Here is a 23334-nt window from a genome sequence, read left to right as displayed (position 1 = left end):
ATTTACTGAATCATTTACCTAACTCTGTAGGAAATCTTTGCTTCTGATGCTTACTTAATGTGTTAACCAATGTCTTTTCTATAAAGATTCAAAGGAAAAATCCCATCTTGAAGCTGGTCTAGGGAAAAGTTTTCTTTCCCTGTTAATTAGTTTATTTCCCTTTCCTGGACAATATGAGATGTGTAAACCACAAATTTAACTCTAGGGATTAGTTTCAAAGCTCAGTTGAAAATTCATCTGCAGTTCAATTCACTGATTCTAAGTACTAGTTCTTTGTTCTTTTATTTATTTATTTATTTATTTTTGGCTGTGTTGGGTCTTCGTTGCTGCATGTGGGCTTTCTCTAGCTGCGGCGAGCGGGGGCCACACTTTGTTGCGGTGTGCAGGCTTCTCATTGCGGTGGCTTCTCTTGTTGTGGAGCATGGGCTCTAGGCGTGCGGGCTTCAGTAGTTGCAGCACGCAGGCTCAGTAGTTGTGGCTCGCGGGGTCTAGAGCACAGGCTCAGCAGCTGTGGCGCACGAGCTTAGTTGCTCCATGGCATGTGGGATCTTCCCGGACCAGGGCTCGAACCCGTGTCCCCTGCATTGGCAGGTGGATTCCTAACCACTACACCACCGGAGAAGCCCTTCTTTGTTCTTTTAAATGAATATTTATTGTTTCTGTTTTCATTGTCTGATTTAATTTTGTAGAGTCACTCCAGATCCTTTGTGGAAGAGAGTTGGTGGAGGAGCAGAAGTGGAAAAACAGTGCTGGAGTAGAGGGACGGCTCTGATGAGTGGATTCTGTATGCCCGCCTCACACTGTAGCTGGGTCCACTCACTGTCCCTCCCCACCCCCTACACCAGACTTCTCTTGGTTCCTTGGTTCAAAATTCTCCCATCACCAGGCTTCACTTTTACTCTTTCCTCTGCTTACACCACTTTCCCCTACTCTTTACGTAGCCAACTGCTCATCTGCCAACCCTTCAGGAATGCCTTCCCTGAATGCCACCCTCCCCCTGCTATATATCCTCAACAGACCCTTGTACATTTTCTTCATAGCACTTATTATCATTAAAATCATTTTGTTTTTTTGACAACTCTCATCTTCTTTTAAAAACTTTCTTTCGTTCTTGCATTCCCATCTATTCAAGAACAAAGTTTCACCCAATTCCATATTCAAAGGAGTCCAGCTTTCTGGACTCTGTCTGCCAGTCCCTTAGTGCATGAAGGGACGCAGCTCTAGGTCAGACAGCTTAGGTGTTTTTAAATAAGACCCAGATAGTGATAGCAAAATGAAATAATTAGCGGTTTGAGAAACATTTTGGTCATTTCTTTCTATCTGAAATATTCAGTCCATATTCAGATTTCCCCAACTTTGCACAAAATGCCTTTTATGGCTGTTTCTAATCCTGAATCAGGTTGAGGTTCACACATTGCATTTGAATTTTATGTATATTTAGAGTCTTTTAGTCTAGAAAAGTTTCTCCACTTTTTTTTTGAAGAATCCAGGCTAACGTTCAATTTTCTAGGTTCATAAGATTGTTTCCTGATGGTATGGCTTAAATTATTCCTCTATTTTATTTTTTTATAGTCTGGAAGTTAGGTCTAGAGCAGGGCTTTCTAGTGAAAATATAGCCTGAGCCACATATGTAACTTAAAATTATCTGGTAGACACATTTAAAAAAGTAAAACAAAAAATAAATTAATTTTAATAAGATATACAAGATATTTATTTAACCTATTATTTCTAAAACATGATTTCAATATATAATAAATATTGAAAAGGTATCAATGAGACAAAAAATTTTTTTGGTATTAAGTTCTTTAAATGCTGTGTATTTTTCACACTTAGAGCACATCTCAATTTGGAGTAGTCACATTTCAAATGTGTCAGATGTGGCTAGTGTCTACCATATTGGACAGTGAGGTCTAAGGGCTTGATTAGATTCAGGTTAAAGATTCTTGGTAAGAATGCTTTATTGGGTGATACTGTGTACTATTAGTCATGTTACGTTTGAACATGTGGATAAAGGGTTTACTGCCAGAGTTTTCCACTATAAAAGATTTATTTCTCCCCCTTTCTAATGTAAAAAGTAACCTGTAGGTATTCTTTGGGCACCATGAGTCTATCTTGTTGCCCCACAGCCTTTCACCCAATGATTTTAGAATCCATTGATGATCCTTGTGGGAACCAGTTATTATACTGCAGGTTACAAATTGGTAATTTCCAATTCCTTTTACATCTATCATCTTGCAATCATCTACAAAAAAAAGAAAAGATGTACTATTAACTGCAGGGTGTTGTTTGCATTAGGGATTCTCTTTACCCCTTTTCCTTAGGATGCAAGGCTTGCAGAGAGTCCATGTGGACACGTCCCGGGATTGGAAGTGAGGCAAAAGCAGCCTGGAGGAGGGAGGAATGAGGAGAGGTCAGGACGATGATGAAGTGTGTGTTAAGGTAAGGCTAATGTCCGCAGCAAATAAACATCAGCATTTCACTGGCTTAACTCATGGATGTTTGCTTTTGCTTATGTAAAGGTCCTATATGGGTGCTGGTGTTTAACAGGTGGTCTTTCTTCAGACAGTTATTCAGGGACACAGGCTTCTACCATTTTGTGGCTGTGGCATTACCAATGGCCTCTAGGCATCTAGGCTGAAGGGAAGGAGAGAGTGAAGGTCATTCCCCTCTTAACTGCCTTGACCTAGAAGTGAAACACATAATTTCCACTTGTACTTCACAGTGAGAGCTAGTCAAATGGCCCCACTTATATTCAAGGGGTAGAATTGGGTGGAAAGTATAGTTTCTATGGTACAGCTACTTTCCAGAAACATTTATTTTTTCTGTCACTGCCACAATGCAGCTGAGAGGCTGTTGGCCAGAGAATAGAGGAGTGTTTGCTGGCTGTTTCTTCTTTTTACTCCGCCAGTGGCAAGGAAATTTCATTTTTTAATTTACTCTGAAAAACACAAGGTGAGATTCTTTTTAAAAAATCTCCACAGGTAGACATGATTGCTATTTAAAAGCAGAAGAAAAGAAAGTAAAGGAAAGAAAACCAAGAGGCGAGTACAGAAAGCATTAAAAAATATTTCATGAGTTATTTCACAAAATGTAGTGGTGGGGAAAAAATAGATGTGGAGAAAATGCAGTAGTAATCTAAACTGAGACAGATTTATCACATTTTTACACCATGACTTCTCTATTGGAGAGATGTTTAAAGCACTTACATACATAGTAATCAGAGTCTGAAATGTAAACATAATCTTATACTAACTGCTAAATAACTGTATGTGTGTGCTAATTCTTTTATTTATTATTTTTTTATTGAAGTATAGTTGATTTACAATGTTAGTTTCAGGTGTACAGCAAAGTGATTCAGACATATATACGTGTATATGTATACATATATATTATTTTCCATTATAGGTTATTACAAGATATTAAGTATAGTTCCCTATGCTATACAGTAGGTCCTTGTTGTTTATCTATTTTATATATACTAGTGTGTATCTGTTAATCCCAAATTCTTAATTTATCCCTCCCCCACTTTCCCCTTTGGTAACCATAAGTTTGTTTTCTATGTCTTTGAGCCTGTTTCTGTTTTGTAAATAAGCTCATTTGTATCATTTTTTTAGATTCCACATATAAGTGATATCATATGATATTTGTCTTTCTCTGTCTGGCTTACTTCACTTAGTATAATATTCTCTAGGTCCATCCATCTTGCTGCAAATGGCATTATTTCATTTTTTTTTTAATGGCTGAGTAATATTTGTACTAATTCTCATATGTATTTTAGACATTCCTCATCCTGGGACTCATGATCTTGTCGTTAATGGTAACATATCTGACAAGGCCACATCTATTTATTCAACAAGTATCTACTGAATGCCTACCATGTGTCAGATACTGTCCTAGGTGTTGAAAATATCCTGGTGAATAAGAATTACAAAATCACTGTCCTCATGGAGTTTATGGTCTGGTAGGAAAACAGACATTAAGCACATAGTTACCCTCTAAAATGAAATGATTTCAATGATAAGTGCTATGAAGAAAAAGTTTAGGGTCCATGAGATTATTATATAATGGGCAGGGGGTGGTTTTAGGGAAGGCCTTCCTGAAGCGCTGGCACTTAATCTGGAACTTGAAAGATGAGCAGATTTTGGCAGGGTGGGCAGGGGTCAGATCATGCAGGGTCTTGTAGGCCAAACTAAAGATTTCTAACTTCAGTCTAAAAACAAGGGGGGAGAATCTGGAAGGATGTAAGCATGGATGTCTTATAACTGTAGCTGTATTCTAAAAAAGATTACTGGAATAGTAGCCATGTTAGATGTTGAAACAATTTTGTAGTGATTAAAACAGTACTCCCAGATGAATTAAATGGCAACTCAATGGACAGAAGAGAAAGTTCATCAGAAGACTCACTATATATAGGAAACTTGTATATGGTAAATAGTCATTTCAAATAACTGGAGGAAAAATGGATTACGTGTTAACATGTTTTGATATTACAGTATCCCTCTAGAGAAAAAATAAAGTTGGGTCCATACTTCAGAAGTTTAAAAATACAAAAAGACCCAGAAGAAATCATGGAAGGAGTATAAAAAATAATATTGTGGGTGCAGAATGCCTTTTCTGAGTAGTGGATTTCAAAATCCAGACATCATAAGAATAGTGGTGGTTTGGCTTAGGCCCTGGAGAGATGGCAGTGGGTGGCTTCAAAGCATATTTTGGAGGTGGAATCAGCAAGAGCAAGTGATTATTGAATGGGGTGGGTGAAAGAGGGAAAGAGTAGAAAAATGTCAAGGATGACCTAAGGAATTCCAAATCTGTAGTTTGAGGAACCCAGTGGGTAGTAGTGCTGCCTACTGAAATGGGGAAGAATGGAGGAGAGGAAGTTGCTGGGATAATAAAAAAAAATTCAGCTCTGGATTAAAACATTTTGTGCTTCAAAGGACACCAATATAAAAGAAAAAGACAGCATAGAGAAAAACTATTTGCAAATCTGATAAGGGACTTGTATCCATAATATATAAAGAGATCTTAAAACTCAATAATAAAAAGACAACCAGATTAAAAAAATGGGCAAAGGGTTTGAATAGACATTACTCCAAAGAAGATATAAGAATGGCCAGTAAGCACGTGAAAAGATACTCAACATCATTAGTTATTAAGAAAATGCAAATAAAACCCACATGAAATACTACTTCACACCTAGTAGGATGGCCATAATAAAAAAGATAAATAATAACATGTGTCAGTGAAGATGTAGAGAAGTTGGAACCCTTATACATTGCTGGTAGGAATGTAAAATGATGCAGCAACTTTGGAAAATAGTTTGGCAGTTTCTCAATACGTTAAACATAGAGTTACCATGTGACTCCACACTTCTGTAACTGAAAGTGGGGTCTGGCTGCTCGCCACTCAAAAGCCAATATTGGTGGAAAGGAAAGTTTGCTTTATTTTGGATGCCAGCAACTGGGGGGTGAGGGCGGACTTCTGTCCAAAGGCCGACTCCCGCCATGACAATCAGGGGGCAAGAGCTTTTATAGACAGAAGGAGGGGGCTACATGCAGAAACAGCACTGTCAGCTCTGACAGTCACCTTGAAATTGGTCATGTGGTGGTCTGACCAGTGTCATCTTGATTGCTTTAAGTACAATTCATCTTCAGTTCTAGGGTTGGTTTGTTCCCAGTTCCTTGAGGCCAGTTCTTGGAATTGTGGCAGCTTATGTCGTGGCTACAGCCTGGTCATCATGTAGTTAACTTCTTCCACCTGGTGGGGGTTTCAGCATCTACAAGACAGCTCACAGGATATGGCTCAGAATATTATCTATAGCACTTGAGGAGGAGCTAAAGGTCCTTGACTATGCTTAATGACTAAACTATTATTATTTAGTCTTGTTGAACTGTTTTCCTTTGTTTCTGCATTTTCTCACTTCTCTGATTAAACTTATTCTTTGGCTAAAGTTTTTCCACAGACAAAAGGCAGGCAGAGGACATGGCTGGGAAGGACCATAGGGTCCTGCTCCGTTTCACTTCCACTCCTAGGTGTTTACTCAAGAGAAGTGAAAACATATGATCACAAAAAGCCTTATGCACGAATGTCCATAGCAGCATTATTTGTAATAACCAAAAAAGTGGAAACAACCCAGATGTCTATCAACTAGTGAATGGTAAACAAAATGTGAAATATTCATGCAATAGAATATTTGGCAATAAAAGGAAATGAAATACAAGCTACAACAGGGATAATCCTCAAAAACACATGAAGTGAAAGAAGTCAGTCACAAAGACCCACATGTTGTATACCATATACACAAAATGTCCAGAATAGGCAAGAAACAGAAAGTAAATTCGTGGTTGCCTAGGGCTGGGATGGGGAGAAACAATGGGCAGAATGGGGAGTGACTGCTAATAGTTACAGGGTTTCATTTTGGGGGTCAGGAAGATGTTCTAAAGTTAGATTATAGGTATGATTGCACAATTCTGTAAAAAAAAATATATATATATATAAAAATCCATTGATTTGTGTATTTCAAACAGGTGAACTTTATAGTATGTAAATTATATCTCTATAAATCTCTTAAAAAATTCAACTTGGGATATATTAACTTTCCTAAGCCTGTGAATCCTCTTAAAGGACTCTGCTCTGGTGTACTTGGGTGAAGGGCATCTGAACAGGTCCTGGGGAATGTCAGAAAGCCTCAGAGTTTAGGGATTGGGTAGAAGACCTGGATGGGGAACAGACTGCTGTCAGGGCATCTTGTTTTCTTCTTCCAGGCTCAGGGAGCGAGGCCACGCCCCTCCCTCGTTTCCTAGCAACCAGCCCCGGACTCGCGCTCCTCCTCAAGCCGTCACTTCCTCTCCGCGACAGGAAGTGGGGTCAGAGCCGGCAGTTTTCCCGGGTGTTCAGTGTTTGCAGCGTCTGCAGCCGCTGGAGAAGCGGAATTTCACTGGACCTCGCTGCCTACCTGTCTCCCGGGTTCCACCTCCCGCGGGTGAGGAGGTCCTCAAGGAGTCAGAGGGTCTCGAGGGTCCAGGCCTGCTCGAGAGGAAGGCGAGGCCCGGGAACGCGTGGCCGGCGGGGCGGAGGAGGGGGCTGGCGGGCGACTCCCTGGGGTCTGGGATCACCTCAGCGTGGCTCGGTGTCTGCTGCGGCCCCGAGAGCTTCCCGCGTCTCCCCCGCGGACCGCCGGGGTCCTGGAGACTGGGACTCCTCTGCGTCCCTCCTGCAGGATCCCCTTCGCCCCTCTTTAAAGGAGGACCCCTCGTAGAGAAGACTCGCCGGACTGCTGACTCCCTTCCCCGCCCAGACCCTGAAGTGACCTGCCATGACCTCCGTGTGAGCGAGCGATCGGCTTGTGACACTTCCCAGAGTCCCCCAGGGTAAATGTTTGCACGTGTGCACGGCCGTGTGTACATGTGTGTTTTCATTTCCTGCAAAATCTGAGCTAGGAGAACCCTGGGCTGTGTTTGGCAAGTCGGTATTTTGGTTTACTTTTTTTAGCATCCCTACCAGGGGTTCTTCCTTGTCGTTATGACAAACCAAACGACTCTGTGCCTTCTGTTAGCTGAGTGGGAAGGCACACTGGAATTAGGCTGGGCGGGCTCAGGATATGCCGATTGTTTGGATTTTTTTAGCCCGACCTATTTGTATCAGGCGATTCTTAGTTAGATTTAAGTTTTTAATATGTTTGGGTTTTCTATTCAAGACTGAAGGTTCTTGGACAAAGACTGTGTCATATAGTACTTTTGTAACTCTTATAGCCCCAGCATAATACTGAACACATTAGTAAAGGCTCATTAAGTTTTAAATTTAAATATCATAAAATACACATTCTAACACTTTCAGCTTAATAGTGATGGGGCCTATTTACATATAAGTCAGCTCCTGGAAAGGACAATATAAAATAACAAGATCTTTTAAGATAAATATGTCTGAAATTTAGAAGCTGCCCAGAAGGCTAAGTACAGTGCTCTCGGTGGAAGAGAAATAGGTATATCTATCTTACAGGAAGAGGCCACACAAATAATGGTGTTTCATTGCTTGTTCTTTTCTTTTTCCTTTTCTCTTTCCTTCCTTTTTTTTTTTTTTTTTTTTAAAATAGGTGTTGTATCCTAACTTACTGAGGTGCTTGCTGCCATTATGGGAAACCAGCTTGCCGGCATTGCTCCCTCCCAGATCCTTTCTGTGGAGAGTTATTTCTCAGACATCCATGACTTTGAATATGATAAGAGTCTGGGGAGTACTCGGTTCTTTAAAGTTGCTCGAGCGAAACACCGAGAAGGCCTGGTGGTTGTGAAGGTCTTTGCAATTCAGGATCCCACGTTGCCTCTAACCAGCTATAAACAAGAGCTTGAGGAACTGAAAATCAGGCTTCATTCTGCACAGAACTGCCTGCCTTTCCAGAAAGCAGCAGAAAAAGCATCTGAGAAGGCAGCCATGCTCTTCAGGCAGTATGTGCGAGACAACCTCTACGATCGCATCAGCACCCGTCCATTCTTAAATAACATTGAGAAGCGCTGGATCGCTTTCCAGATCCTCACAGCTGTGGACCAAGCACACAAATCTGGAGTCCGTCATGGGGACATCAAGACTGAGAATGTGATGGTCACCAGTTGGAATTGGGTCCTTCTAACTGATTTTGCCAGTTTTAAACCCACTTATCTTCCAGAGGACAACCCAGCAGATTTCAACTATTTTTTTGACACTTCACGGAGGAGAACTTGTTATATTGCTCCTGAACGTTTTGTTGATGGTGGATTGTTTGCCACTGAGTTAGAATACATGAGAGATCCTTCAACTCCACTTGTAGACTTAAATAGCAATCAGAGAACAAGAGGAGAGTTGAAGCGAGCAATGGATATCTTTTCAGCAGGTATGTGAGTTGGTCAACTTTGCTAGGGTGGGAGTGTGCATTTACTTTAACTCTTGAACATAGAAATTTAATTTTTTTTGGTAAATCCTCCTACACTTTTCAGATAGATGCAGTATTCTTTCACTGGACGTGTTTCAGTACCTAGAAAATCCAGAGAGTGGTCTACTCATTCAGATGTTTAAGGAATATTTGAATTCTTTCTTCTGTATATGTCAGGCACTGTCTTAAGTGCTAGAGACATAGATGGGTAATTATGTTTCTCTTTTCAAGGTGCTTACACTTTAATGGGGAGAGAGATATGATACTGAAAAAAGACATTTCAGTGCACCGTGGTTTGCTGTGGTGGTGATAAGCTTAGGCTGCTGTTACAGGAACGTATGGATACTTAAATGAATCTCTGGTGGTGATGGGTAGAGTGGCAGGATCAGGAAAGGCATCTCTATTGGAAGGAAGGTATTTAAACTGAAACCTGAAAGGTGATTGGGAGCTAGCTATGGGAAGGGTAGTTTGTTTCAGACAGAGGGTGTTGCTTATATGAAGACTTGAAGACCAGAGCATGATGCATTGATTTATTAGGGGACTTTAAGTACTTTAGTACATCTGGAACGTAGAGTGTGAGGTAAGCAAGGCCCAGATCAGAAGGGGTCTGGTATGCCTGTGCTAGTCTACAGGGACATTATCAGATACGTGTTTTAGACAAAACACTGACTGTAGCAGGAGATGGGAAGGCCAGTTAGTAGTCAGCTGCCACAATTCAGGTAAGACATGGTCCTGACTGGCTTCAAGTTGTGACAGTTGGAGAAGGAGTGGAGAAAAGTAATGCTTAAGAGATAATTAGTGGGTAGAATTGTTAGGATTTGTTGATTGATTGGAGGATCAAGAATACTCCTATTACCCCGGCTTGGGGAACCAGGGGGATTGTGATACCGGACACTGAGCTAGGAGACACACGAAGAGGAACAGATAGGGGGTGGGAAGATGCTGAGGTCTGTGTTAGATGTTGAGTTGAAGGTTTCAGGGGATATGCAGGAGAAAATGTGTGACAGGCAGTTGTTACAAAGGTTTGGTACATAGAGATGTGGGGTGGAGATGGAGATTTGGTAGTTATCAGGAAATAGGTAGTAGTTACTGTAGCCAAGGGAATGCGTTTATAGTCAGGGAGTTTGTGGAGAAGTGATTCTTAAGTGTTTTTGGCTCCCCTTAAAGACTTTGATGAAACCAGTGACCTCCTTCTTTGGAAAAAAGTACCATACATTCATATACATTACATACACAGACCACATGAAGCTTGGTCATGGATTGTAGGCTATCTATGAATTTCTGGAGGAGAAGTGGGCTGAGGATGGTATCCTGAGGAATACCATATGAACTCTAGCATCACTGCCATTTTTTGTAAATTTTGCAAAGGCTGGCTTTAATCTTTTTCTCACCTGTAGTTTTCCTACAAAGAAAACATAAATTGAGTTGTATTTTAGATTATTTAGGAAAAGTGACATAATTAATGAAGAAATATATTTCATCTAGGGGAACAAATGAGCTTTGTTACACAGGATTGTACCTCTCTCTGTTGGTCTGTTCAGCTCACTAGTCTATGTCCCAAGGTAATACTGAGGGAGGGTATTTTTGATGAGGTGGGGTAGCCTCCGCGTTGTAAATATAACAAGATTAGAAATGTAATCCATCAAAGTCCCAACCTGATCAGTGAATTTATTTAAATTTTTCTTGAACTATTTTTACCTTTTAAACTTACTGTTATGTAAATAGGACTCTTCCAGCTTAGAAATGTGATCACTTTCTAGCTTCAGCGGATCATTTTATAGCTTTTTTTAAATAAAATTGAAGTATAATTGACATATAACATTAGTTTCAGGTGTACAACATAATGATTTGATATTTGTATGTGCTGGGAAATGATCAACGCAAGTGCAGTTAACATCTGTCACCATATGTAGTTAAAACATTTTTTTTTTCTTGTGGGTGGGAACTTTTGAAATCTACCCTCTTAGCAACTATAGTCACTTTGCTCTGCATTCCATCTCCATGACTTATTTATTTTATAACTGGAAGTTTGTTATAGTTTTAAAATTTCAAGGATTGATGAAGAGTTTATATTTATCCTTTCTGTGTGCATTATAGTCATTATAGTTTTGTGAAGTTCAACAGAATTCTTACTCAGCATTTGTTTTCCAGACTAAAGAGCTCTACGTTGTTTTGGCTGAAGATTTCATTTCTTTGAAAGGGGTGGGTGGGATCTGTTCACCTCCCACTGCTCCTAAGATTTGATTTAGGCTCTTTGGGTTTGAATGTTAGGCTCTCTGGGTTTGAATGTTAATTTTCCCCATCTTAAGGCCTATCCATGGTTCCTGGCTGCTAGTTTGGGAGAAGTGTATATATTCTCTGTCTCTGGTCACATATATGGGCAGAGCCTTGTTTGCTGGAGATCTTTCATTCATTCACTTGACAAGTATTTGAGTGCCTATTATGTGTAAGGCACTGTTGTGTAGGTGTTGGGAACACAGCTGTGAACAATACTGATAGAGTTTCTGCACTCATGGAGCTTGCATTCTAAGTGTGGGCAGGGAGAGAGAATAAAAAAGTAAGAAAGTTAATTTTCATTAGTGATAAGTGCTGTGATGAAGTGCTATGATTTCTAAGTGGATGACAAGGGCTGGTAGATAAAATGAAGGCCTCCCTTGAAGGTGACATTGATCTGAGATCTCAATGATAAAGAAGGACTCAGTGACGATAAAGGCAACTTGAACAAATTGTTCTATAGAGAAATACCACCCCGTAACACCTCTTCCAGAATACCATTTTAAAAGTTGCAGGAAAGGGAACTTCCCTGGCAGTCCAATGGTTAAGACTCTGAGCTTCCACTGCAGGGAGCATGGGTTCCATCCCTGGTCGGGGAAATAAGATCCCACGTGGTGCGTGACACATCCAAAAAATTTAAAAAAAAAAAAGTTGCAAGAAAAAAAAATCCTATATTTACCTCTGTATTAGTTTGCTAGGGGTGACATGACAAAATACTCCAGACTGGGTAGTTTAAACAAAAATTTATTTTCCCTCAGTTCTGGAAAGTTCCCTCAGAACCTGGAAGTCTAAGATCAAGGTGCCAGCAGGGTTGATTTCTCTTGAACCCTCGCTCCTTGAGTTCCAGGTGACCACTTTTCCCCTGGTGTTCCTTCCTCTTATAAGGACACCAGTCATAATGGATTAGGGCCCCACCTTTATGACCTCATTTAACCTTAATTACCTCTTTAAAGGCTCTGTCTCCAAATAGTCACATTCTAAGGTGTTAGGGCTTCAACATAGGAATTTAGGGGGGTGGTGAGGGATGTAGTTCAGTCTGTAAACAATCTCCATTTAGTTGTAAATAAATGTTCTTTATTTTTACAGTATTTGGAAATAATTTCAAACTTAAAAACTTGCAAAAATAAAAATAGTACATAGAACACCCATAAATCCTTTACCCAGATTCACCTGTTGTGAACGTCTTGTTCCAATTGCTTTATCACCTATATACCTTTTCTCTGCACTCCATACCCCACACTCTCCACCCTTCCTCCCCACCCCTCCATGGTCCTTTGCCCCAAGTACTTTAGTATTTCCTAAGGCTCCAGTAGTCTCTTACATAAAGCTTATGTAACTGTATGTTGCAGTTACCAACAGCAGTGAATTTAACATTGATACAATTATTTACACTTTTTATTCTAATTTTGTATTTGACCCAGTAACGACCTTTATAGCATTTTTCCTCCTCCAGGACACGACCCAGTCTAGGGTCAGGTATTGCATTTAGTTGTCATGTCTCTTTAGCTTCCTTTAATCTGGAACATTTTCACAGTCTTTCTTTGTCATTATGACATTGACATTTTTTGACGAATACCTCTCCCCTTAAATTTTTAAAAATTATTTTTATACTCTTTATTTAAAATAATAGACTCATAGTAAGTTGCAAAAATAATGAAGAACCCTTCACACAGCTACCCCCAGTGCCATCTTATATGACTGTAGTACCATATCAGAATCAGGAGTTGACATTGGTGCATTACTGTTAACTAGACTTACACCTTATTTAGTTTTCACCAGCTTTTACCTGCACTGTGTGTACGCGCTCGACCTCACCTCTTTCTTTTTCGATAGAATGGTCTTCATTTTGTATGTATCCTCTGTTGCCTTGTGATTAGATTCAGGTTATTCATTCTCAGTAGCAATACTGTGTAGGTGATGATGGCTTCACAGTATCGTATCTGGGGTCAAATGGTGTCTGTTGGTGATGTTAATTTTGATCACGTGGTCAAGTTCTTGCCCAATGTCTCCCCTCTGTAGTTACTTTTTGTTTTTTTAATCCCTTGCAACTAATAAGCAACCTGTGGGAAGAAACTTTAAGACCATGCAAATATCCTGCCAGTCATCACAGTTTCCTCTTTGATTTGGTGTCTGTTGATCATTCTTGCCTGATCTGATCTTTACTATGATGGTTGCAAAACGATGATCTTCCAACTCCAGCACTACCTCCACATTTACCAGTAGGCCCTCAGTATTCTTGTGTGCTCAAGTGTCCTGTCTTTCCCCTCATTTATTTATTATTATTGGTATGGACTCTTTAATTCCTGCACACAGTTTGCTAATATTTTTTGGAGGATTTTTATCTATATTCATCAGGGATTGGTCTGTAGTTTGCTTTACTTGTGATGTCTTTGTCTGGTTTGCTACTAGGGTAATATTGGCCTCATAGAATGACTTGGGAAGTGTTCCTCCTCTTCTGTTTTTGGAATTTGTCAAGGATGGGTGTTAATTATTTTAATGTTTGACAGAATTCACCTCTTAAGCCATGTTGGCTTAGGTTTTTCTTTGTGTGAAGTTTTTCATTACTAATTCAGTCTCTTTAAAAGGTCTATTCAGATTTTCTTTCTTTTTAAGTCACCTTTGGTAATCTTTATCTTTCTAGGAATCTTTCCATTTCATTTAGTTTATCTTTTTTTTGGCATACATTTGTTTAAAGTATTCCCTTATTATTCTTTTCATTTTTGTGAGGTTTGTAGTAATGTCCCCTTTTTCATACCTGATTTTCATAGTTTGAGGCATCTCTCTTCTTAGAAAAGCTTGTCAATTCTGTTGAGCTTTCAAAGCACCAACTTTTGGTTTTGTTGATGTTCTCTATTGTATTTTATTCTCTATTTCATAAATTTTCACCCCAATATCTATTGTTCCTTTCTTTCTTTTTGCTTTGGTTTTAGTTTGTTTCTTAAGGTTAAGATTATTGTTTTTTTTTAAATAAATTTATTTATTTTATTTATTTATTTTTGGCTGCGTTGAGTCTTTGTTGCTGCGCACGGGCTTTCTCTAATTGCGGTGAGCGAGGGCTACTCTTTGTTGTGGTGTGTGGGCTTCTCGTGGTGGCTTCTCTTGTTGTGGAGCACGGGCTCTAGGCGTGCGGGCTTCAGTAGTTGCAGCACACGGGCTCTACTTGTGGCTTGCGGGCTCTAGAGCACAGGCTCAGTAGTTGTGGCGCACAAGCTTAGTTGCTCCGTGGCATGTGGGATCTTCCCAGACCAGGGCTCGAACCTGTGTCCCCTGCATTGGCAGGCAGATTCTCAACCACTGCGCCACCAGTGAAGCCCTAGGTTATTGTTTTGAGCTCTTATAAAATAGGTGTTTATAGTTATACATTTTCTCTAAATGCTGCTTTAGTTGCATCCCATACATTTTTGTATGTTGCTTTTGTTTTCGTTCATCTCAGAGTATTTTCTAATTTTCCTTTGATCATTGGTTATTTATGAGTGTGTTGTTTAATTTCTACATATTTGTTAATTTTTCAGATTTTCTTCTGTTACTGATTTTTTTCATTCCATTGGGGTTTGAAGGATGTAATTTGTATGATTTTAGTCCTTTTAAATTCACTGAAGCTTGTTTTATGGTCTAGCATATGGTTTTATCTGGAGAGTGTTCCACATGTACTTGAGAAGAATTTTGTATTCTGTTGTTAGATGGCGTGTTCCTTTGATGTCTGTTAGATCTGGTTTATAGTATTGTTCAGTTCTTCTATTTCCTTCTTGCTTAAGTTGTTCTTAATAGCTATTTTAGTTTTTTATTCTAAAACTTGACACTGTATGGATAGAAATTAAGAAATTTATTGAGTGTTTATTATGTATCAGGAGCTGTCGTAGTTGCTGGAGATTTTTCAGTGAACAAAATAGACAAAAATCCCTTGTGGAGTCTGCATTCTAGTGGGTATATGGACAATAAAGAAATAAATACATAAAATATATAATGTGGCATTTGGTGATGTGGGGAAAAACAGCAGGGAAAGGGGAAAGGGAATGTGTTAGATGACGAGTGTGGGGTAGTTGTAGTGGGGGGGCTTGGAATTTTAAACTGGGCAGTCAAGAAATGCCTTACTGCTAAGATGACATTTGATTCAAGGTCTAAAGGAAGTTTAGGTGTAAGTCATGAGGGTGCTTGTGGGTATAGTATTCCAGGCAGAGGGACCAACACATGCAAAGGCTGTGACTAAGGTTGTTCAAGGGTCTCCTTAAGATTTGTTAAATGCATGTCATATACTGATTCAGTGAAACTGCTTTGTCTTTTTGGGAATGTAGTTGCTTTATTTATTCCTTGTTTGAAGATTATGTAAGTGCAATATGAAAGGTATCTCTCTTTCCCTCTCTAATCTTACAACCACACTTATTAGCACTTCTCATAAGTGTGTCTGTTCACTGGTTTACTTTATTTCTTTCTTCCTAGGATGAAAGCTTCATGAGGGCAGAGTTATCTGTTTTATGCACCGAGTCTAGTGTGTAGTAAACACCTGATAACTTTTTGTTTAATGATGAATAAATGAGTTGTCAGATGTGACTTCTCAGTAGTTTCTTATGAACTTAATATCTATAAATTCATATTTTAAAAGAACACTTTCTTATGGCTTTTAATCTGTCTTTGTATCTCTGAATGTATGTGTGTATATAACATGTGTAATATATTTGTTTTCAATTATAGAACAAGGAAGTAATTTTATTTGATTTAATTTTTTTTAAGAAGGAGAAAAATTAAATAGGCCTTTTTTGACTTCATACTTTTAGAAACTGATGATTAGGCAATAGACATTTTTCCTGTCTTGCTGGATTGTAGTTGTATGTTGCATTAAACATTTTAATTTGGTTTACTTTGAGTTTTGCATCTTGAGTTTTATGAATTCTCTGAATTCTTGATCTGTATTAATATCTTGCATTTCATTTTTAATGGAATTATATCTGCTATTTTCCAGGTTGCGTGATAGCTGAGCTTTTTACAGAAGGTGTGCCACTATTTGATCTCTCTCAACTTTTGGCTTACAGAAATGGACAGTTTTTCCCTGAACAGGTGCTGAATAAAATTGAAGATTGCAGTATCAGAGAATTGGTAACTATGCTACAAATATTTCTCACTTTTGCATTAGTCAGTTCTCTGGAATGTTCTGAATTCGGGACAAGCAGTAAAACCCCATAGACTCATATACCAGCCTATTGTTTTTACTTTGTTAGGCAGAAGTGTACAATTTTTTTCCGCTTCTTAGGCACAGAGCTCATTTGACTTTATATTACACACACACACACACACACACACACACACATACACATACACACACACACACGCGCACACGCATGCACACATCTTTCCATTATAATCTTTAGCTCTGCTTTGGACAGATTTGGAAGGAAGTAAGGAGGTGCTTGGGGGTTAGAGATTGTCCAGGGTAGAGCTTGCTAGCAAGAAATGAAGAGGATAAATATCTAAAATGAGGAGACAGGAAACAGCAACTTGAATGGAATACAGCAGTATAGGGGCATTTCATATAAAAGCAGCTGGCTTTGTGTACCTCCCTTGACCCTGAGGGCAGGTGTGGAAGGGGAGCTGTAGAATCACACATTAGTATAGCAGAACAGATGTGAGGAATTCTGTGGGAGGTCACGTAAGCCGTATAGCCACAGTACTGTTTGAGGGGATCTTTTCTAAGTCAGTCAATACAGTAACTGATGCATATGATGATGACTCTGAGCCACGGAAAGGTTATGTATATTTAAAATGTTCTTTAGTAAGGTAGGGAAACATGCGTTTTGATTTCTCTTACAAATGGCAAATATTAAGAAATCAGATGCTCCAGAGGAAGCCAGTTTAGCTCACATTCAGTGAACAGTACACTGGATTAGGAGTTGGCGTACCTGGCTGTTGTAGGCGTGGCACTCCTTATCATGTTGTGTTGGCTAAGTAACTTTATGAATTTGGGCCTACCTTTTCTTAACTGTGAAAGGAGTGAATTTGACTAATTTTTAAGGCTAATCCTCTTTATGTGTCTGACCCATCTGGAGTATGTTAATACTTGATTTCTTGTTGCTTTATAGGATGATAGTAGAGTCACATATTACTCGGTAGTCAGGTTCTGAAAGTAGTTTGAAAGATAAAGATTAGAAAGAGTCAGAATTACCTCAAATATCCTTTAAATCATGTGTTAAGTTGCCGTTGTAGCTTTCATCTGATTTAATTTGCTGTTCTCAAATCTATTTTTCACTCCCTTTCTTGCCTTGGTATAGGTAACTCAGATGATTCACCGTGAACCGGATAAACGTTTAGAGGCAGAAGATTACTTAAAGCAGCAGCGTGGCAATGCCTTTCCTGAAATATTTTACACTTTCCTTCAGCCCTACATGGCCCAGTTTGCCAAGGAAACATTTCTTTCTGCAGATGAGCGTATTCTGGTTATAAGGAAGGATTTGGGCAACATTATCCACAATCTCTGTGGCCATGATCTGCCAGAGAAAGCAGAAGGAGAGCCTAAGGAAAATGGGCTGGTTATCTTGGTGTCAGTTATAACGTCCTGCCTACAGACCCTTAAATACTGTGATTCCAAGCTTGCTGCCCTGGAACTTATTCTCCATTTGGCCCCAAGACTAAGTGTAGAAATTCTTTTGGATCGTATTACTCCGTATCTTTTGCATTTCAGCAGTGACTCTGTTCCTAGAGTGAGGGCTGAAGCCTTGAGGACGTTGACCAAAGTTCTTGCTCTTGTCAAAGAGGTTCCTCGCAATGATGTTAACATCTACCCGGAATATATTCTGCCAGGCATAGCCCACTTAGCCCAGGATGATGCTACTATTGTTAGACTAGCCTATGCTGGTAAGAGCTTATTGTCCAAGTAATAACCACTCATATTTTTGAAGTTAGTGACTATAATACCTCTTGCTTCTCTGATATCTTTGAGAATTCCAAGAGTGAACTTTGGTCCTTGAACTATTTGTGTACATTTTAATAATATTTATAGCCGTTCTGTTCCTGGAACTCAAGCTTTGTGTGTACCCTTATTTTTGAGGTTATCAGAATTATTAAGTGAAAAATATATAATATCAGAATCTTATAATTTTACTGGGAGTATTATATTTAATTTGGAGTAAGACTAATGTTCACAAGTATGTGCTTCTGATCTAGTGTCTTTAGGCCTTTATAAAGTTTCTCTGAACAAATACGTTTGTTTGAATATCAGTATTAGGATATAACAGTCTATTGCTGTTGAAAAAGATTAATTTTGCTGGGTAATTTGGTGTTGAAAGGACCTAGCCTGTTTGTTAAGTTACTGAATTTTAAGGTCCTTTCAGTTACTATGATGCTTAAGAAGTGTGGCTTCTTTGTGATGAGGTGAGTGTGTTATATCACAAACTTACCCGTTTTATTTGTAATTCTTGCTCATAAAATAAGTGACACAGTCATATTGTTAGCTCCCCAAATTAATTTCGTAATGCTTATTTCTGCATGGAAAGTGTCATTGAAACATTTACATAATTTCATCATTTATTTTTAAAATGTAATCTGTTGGAAATCAGGAATTCTGAAGTCTTTGTAAGTAGTACATAACGTGTGGTGATGATATTGTCTCTTTTTTTGAAAGATACTTGCTTATTAGTTCATTATTTTATGATTTACTTGTCATTATTTTAACGGAATGTGAAAAATGGTCTTTGGACTCTGTCTTTATGGCTAGGCACATCCACAAAGTGATTGGTGGTTGTTGGCTTTTTAAAAAATACGTATTTTTAAAAAAAATTTATCCATCTGTCTATTTATTTATGGTTTTTGATTTCCATAGCTGTATAGGTGTAAATTTTAGGCTTAGAAAATTCAGGATTTCTTTAAGACATATCCAAGTTTATCATTTGGAACAAAGCATGTTTACAATTCACTTGATAAATAGAAATACAGTTGACCCTTGAACAACGTGGAGGTTAGGGACGATGACCCTCCACACAGTTGAAAACCCCCATATAATTTATAGTTAGCCCTCTATCCATGGTTCCACATCTGTGGATTCAACCAACCATGGATTGTGTTATACTGTAGTATGTACTCTTGAAAAAAAATTCGAGTGTTGTTCAAGGATCAACTGTAATTGAACTGGATAAAATTAAATGAAAGAAAAGCTTATGATTTTTAAAAAACAAGCTGTATTTTTTAGACTATTATGACGTACTTTTGGCCCAGTGTATCTTGGTCTTTTCTCAATTGTGGTAAGTAGGGAAGGTTCTGATGTGTAGGTACCATATTAACATACTTACATTCAATTTCTAGCAGTCACAGCATAAAAACAATAGCTACTGTTTATTGAAAAATCTGCTTTGTATATACTGCTCAGGGTTGCAAGGGTTAGTTGCAAAAGATATAGAGATTCTAAAATAGGTTCTAGATTCTAAGATTTTAAGATCTGTGTATCTCTTGAAACTGACACTTGGAACAACCTTGAGCAGTAGATGTTATAGTGCCTTCATTTCCCAGCTGAGGAATTGGGAATGGGAGAGGCTAAGGGACACGACCAAAGTGTATCTGGACTAGTTCTTTCTCAGTTCTCAGAGCTGCTGGTCTAGACCTTGATTTTGAAGCCACCTGCTTTTATTTTACCCAGGTGTGCTGGGTCTTAGTGGTAAGAGTCCATGGTAACCCAGGGTCAGTGCCAGGACCTTGCAGTGCCCCATGCCACCCAGCCATGGTGAACCATGGCTTAGTGCATGATAAAGCTGCCTTTTTAGATAGAATAGGAAGTCTCTTTGAACTTGTATGGCTAAGTGTAATTAAACCACACATGTCAGTAATTATAAAAGTTTAAAAATCAATTAAAAAATTTCTTTTATAGCATTGTTTTTAAATTCAGAGATGCTGGTCTAGATTTGTTTCTTGTGTAAAGTGAACTGACAAGTGTGTTGTGGTTTATGAACTTAAATGGGGAGATAAACATAGATCTGCTCAGACTTGAGAGGTGCCCAGGAAAGTAAGAGATTTTTCCTAATAAAGATATTTTCACTAAAGTGGGGATATTCATCTAGAACCATCAGGGGATGGTGTAGAATTCTCCCATCTTTAGGGTGAGCAGGCATTGCAGGGTATTAATAATTTGCTTTTTAGAGGTAAATTTTTGTTCTACTCAGAGCAGTGTTGAACCTGGCAGCAGTGGGGCGTGGGACTCCAGGATGAAGGGAATCACTGTATTCAATAGACTCAAAAATGTCAGTTATTGTGGGATGCATCTCAATTTCAGAGATGTTAAAAAGTGAAGAAAAAGTGAGTCTTAGAATCAATAAATTAAGGTAGTTTATGTTCAGTGCTACTCACTGCTGAGAAGGAAAAGAGTGCCGTCTTTGTGGGTGTGGTCGTATATTAGGAAGCATGGAAGTGGGAGGAGAGGAAGGATAGGGGCACAGGAATAAAAGTGGAAGGAAGAGGAAAGTATAAGCAAAGAGGAGATATAGTTAACAGCAAATGTGATAGCAGAACTTAGAAGTAGATACTTTCACAGTGGTGAGGAGTATAAATAGTCTTAACAGATGATCAGAGAGAAAGGAGAAGATACAGGCCACTGCAGGAGTGTGACAAACAGTCTCGCACTTTGGTTCGCCAAGAACCTCAGAGTATCACTTGTAAAGCAGTCCAATAAGGGTTGATGCACTTTGGTAATGGTTCTTTGAGGTGGATGTGACTCAGTTATGTATGAGGAAACTGAGACTTAGATTGGTTAAGCAGCCAGCTAGTAAGTGTCAAGGTCAAGGTTTTTTTTTTTTTTTTTAAATTAATTAATTAATTAATTTTTGGCTGCATTGGGTCTTTGTTGCTGCTCGCGGGCTTTCTCTAGTTGAGGCGAGCGGGGACTACTCTTCGTTGCGGTACACAGGCTTCTTATTGTGGTGGCTTCTCTTGTTGCGGAGCACAGGCTCTAGGAGCACGGGCTTCAGTAGTTGTAGCTCGAGGGCTCTAGAGCAGGCTCAGTAGTTGTGGCACACAGGCTTAGTTGCTCTGCGGCATGTGGGATCTTCCCGGACCAGGGCTCGAACCCGTGTCCCCTGCATTGGCAGGAGGATTCTTAACCACTGCGCCACCAGGGAAGCCCCCAAGGTCAAGGTTTGAGCCAGGGTCTGTGTGATTCCAAAGGCCAGCTTGATCTGTGATTTTAATGTGAAAATGTGTTTCTCTGTTAGCCTACTGCATATCTCTTACCTGAAAAACTGTTTAAAGGGTCGGTCTTTGTGGAAGGATTCAGCTTTTTTTGCCTCAGATGTTTGAGTGCTATATTTTGGGCTATTTGGTATTTTTTTCCAGTTTTATTGAGATATAATTGACATACATCACTGTATAATTTTAAGGTGTAGAGCATAATGGTTTGACTTAAATATATTGTGAAATGATTACTGCAGTAAGTTTAGTTAGCGTCCATCATCTCACATAGATATAATAAAAAGAAAAAAAAAGAAAAAAAAATTTTTCCCTTGTGATGAGAACTCAGGATTTACGTCAATAACTTTCATATATACCATACAGCAATGTTAACTATAATTATCATGTTGTACATTTCTGTATTTTTTAAAGAAGCTTATGATTTATTATTAAAACAGGTAGTTTGGGTATAGTTGTAGATTATGAGATTAGTTACTAAAAGTCTGATTAGGTTAAGTGCTAAATTGAAAAGTCCTGCTTTTCTTTAGTCTTATGATTATTATTTATATGTATTAAGACTTAGGGAAGAAAAGTTATAAATATTACACACATTTATGATTATAATTATTATGAATTTTCTCCCTTTTATAGAAAACATAGCTCTGCTGGCAGAAACAGCTTTGAGATTCCTGGAATTAGTACAGTTGAAAAATCTCAGTATGGAAAATGACCCAAATAGTGAAGAAATAGATGAAGTTACACATCCCAGTGGAAATTATGACACAGGTAGTATGATTTTCTCTTCCAGATTTTCTGTTATTTAGAATGATAATGTGAACTTGCAACAAACTCTCACTTATAATTTTAATGTAAAATGAAAGAATACCAGATTTATAGAGGGAAGGATTCTGCTGTCTGACTGTTCTCTTTTACTCTTATACATTGTTAAATAGCCAGAAAATGACCAACTTGTCACCACAGATTCTAAGCTCAGTAGTTTTTCAGCCAGAATTGGTTTGTGTCAACAGCAAAGCTAGCTGAATTATATAATTCTTACAGGGTAAAAGAAAAAAACATTGGAAACACCATAGCCAAAGAATCTAAACCTTTTCTCCTTATGTGAGTATATTTTGAGTGTCCTCAGTCATAAACTGTGTTTCTTTCATACTACCTATGATTTATGTATCAGAACCCACACCTTTTACTGTAAAGGAACAATGTGATGGTAAATTCTGTGAGGTTAGAGTCCCTGCCTCAAGTTTCTCTACATCCACACAGCTTTTAACAGGCTTTTAATGAATGTTTATTATGTTAAAGATTTAGAAGTCAAATAATGTACTTAGATCTATTTCAAGATGTTTCTAGTTCAGAAAAACTAGAGAAGTCTACTTTTCAGATTTTTATGCTGTAGACAATTGTAGTGTCTCAGTTACTTGTTAGAATGGGTCATTTCATGCAGCAAATTTTATTTGGAGTTGAAGACACTGGAATAATTTTAAACTTACAGAAGGATGTATCAGAAAGGAAATCCTCACTTTTTTTCACGGAGTTACTTAGAAAATAATACTGTCCTACATCCTATAACCATGTAATTGGACCTTTTAAATAATGAAGCTAGGCATTAAAACTTTTGGGGAGTTAATCTGAAGTGTTTCTTTTTTTTTTTTTTTTTTTTTTTAAATTTTTATTTATTTATTTATTTATTTATTTATGGCTGTGTTGGGTCTTCGTTTCTGTGCGAGGGCTTTCTCTAGTTGCGGCAAGCGGGGGCCACTCTTCATCGCGGTGCGCGGGCCTCTCATTATCGCGGCCTCTCTTGTTGCGGAGCACAGGCTCCAGACGCGCAGGCTCAGTAGTTGTGGCTCACGGGCTTAGTTGCTCCGCGGCATGTGGGATCTTCCCAGACCAGGCCTCGAACCCGTGTTCCCTGCATTGGCAGGCAGATTCTCAACCACTGCGCCACCAGGGAAGCCCTGAAGTGTTTCTTAATGTGAACATAGAATTGTGCCTTTCAGACTGCCTAT

At 38.8% G+C, this 23334-nt stretch overlaps 1 protein-coding gene across 7 annotated transcripts in view; it reads left to right on the top strand.

The window, feature by feature from the left end:
* The first annotated feature begins 1265 nt into the window (after positions 1–1265).
* Positions 1266–23334, top strand: part of PIK3R4 (phosphoinositide-3-kinase regulatory subunit 4) — an 81884-nt gene continuing 59815 nt past the window's right edge. For 4 of the 7 annotated variants that reach the window (XR_014262826.1, XM_082459211.1, XM_082459210.1 and 1 more), the window contains exons 1-5: positions 1266–7367; positions 8090–8860; positions 16131–16264; positions 17434–18016; positions 21962–22096. Coding sequence is in view for 6 of the 7 variants with exons in the window: in XM_082459211.1 (XP_082315337.1) it covers positions 8128–8860; positions 16131–16264; positions 17434–18016; positions 21962–22096 (1585 nt within the window). In the remaining variant the exon portion in view is untranslated. The remainder of the gene's footprint in view (positions 7368–8089; positions 8861–16130; positions 16265–17433; positions 18017–21961; positions 22097–23334) is intronic. The other 3 variants (XM_082459207.1, XM_082459209.1, XM_082459206.1) reach the window with 3 other exon arrangements.

Source organism: Balaenoptera physalus, assembly GCF_965194825.1.
Source record: "Balaenoptera physalus genome assembly, chromosome: 4".
Classification (NCBI taxonomy): domain Eukaryota; kingdom Metazoa; phylum Chordata; class Mammalia; order Artiodactyla; family Balaenopteridae; genus Balaenoptera; species Balaenoptera physalus.
The sequence above is the reverse complement of the archived record's forward strand: the minus strand, read 5'-3'. Positions and strand labels throughout refer to the sequence as shown.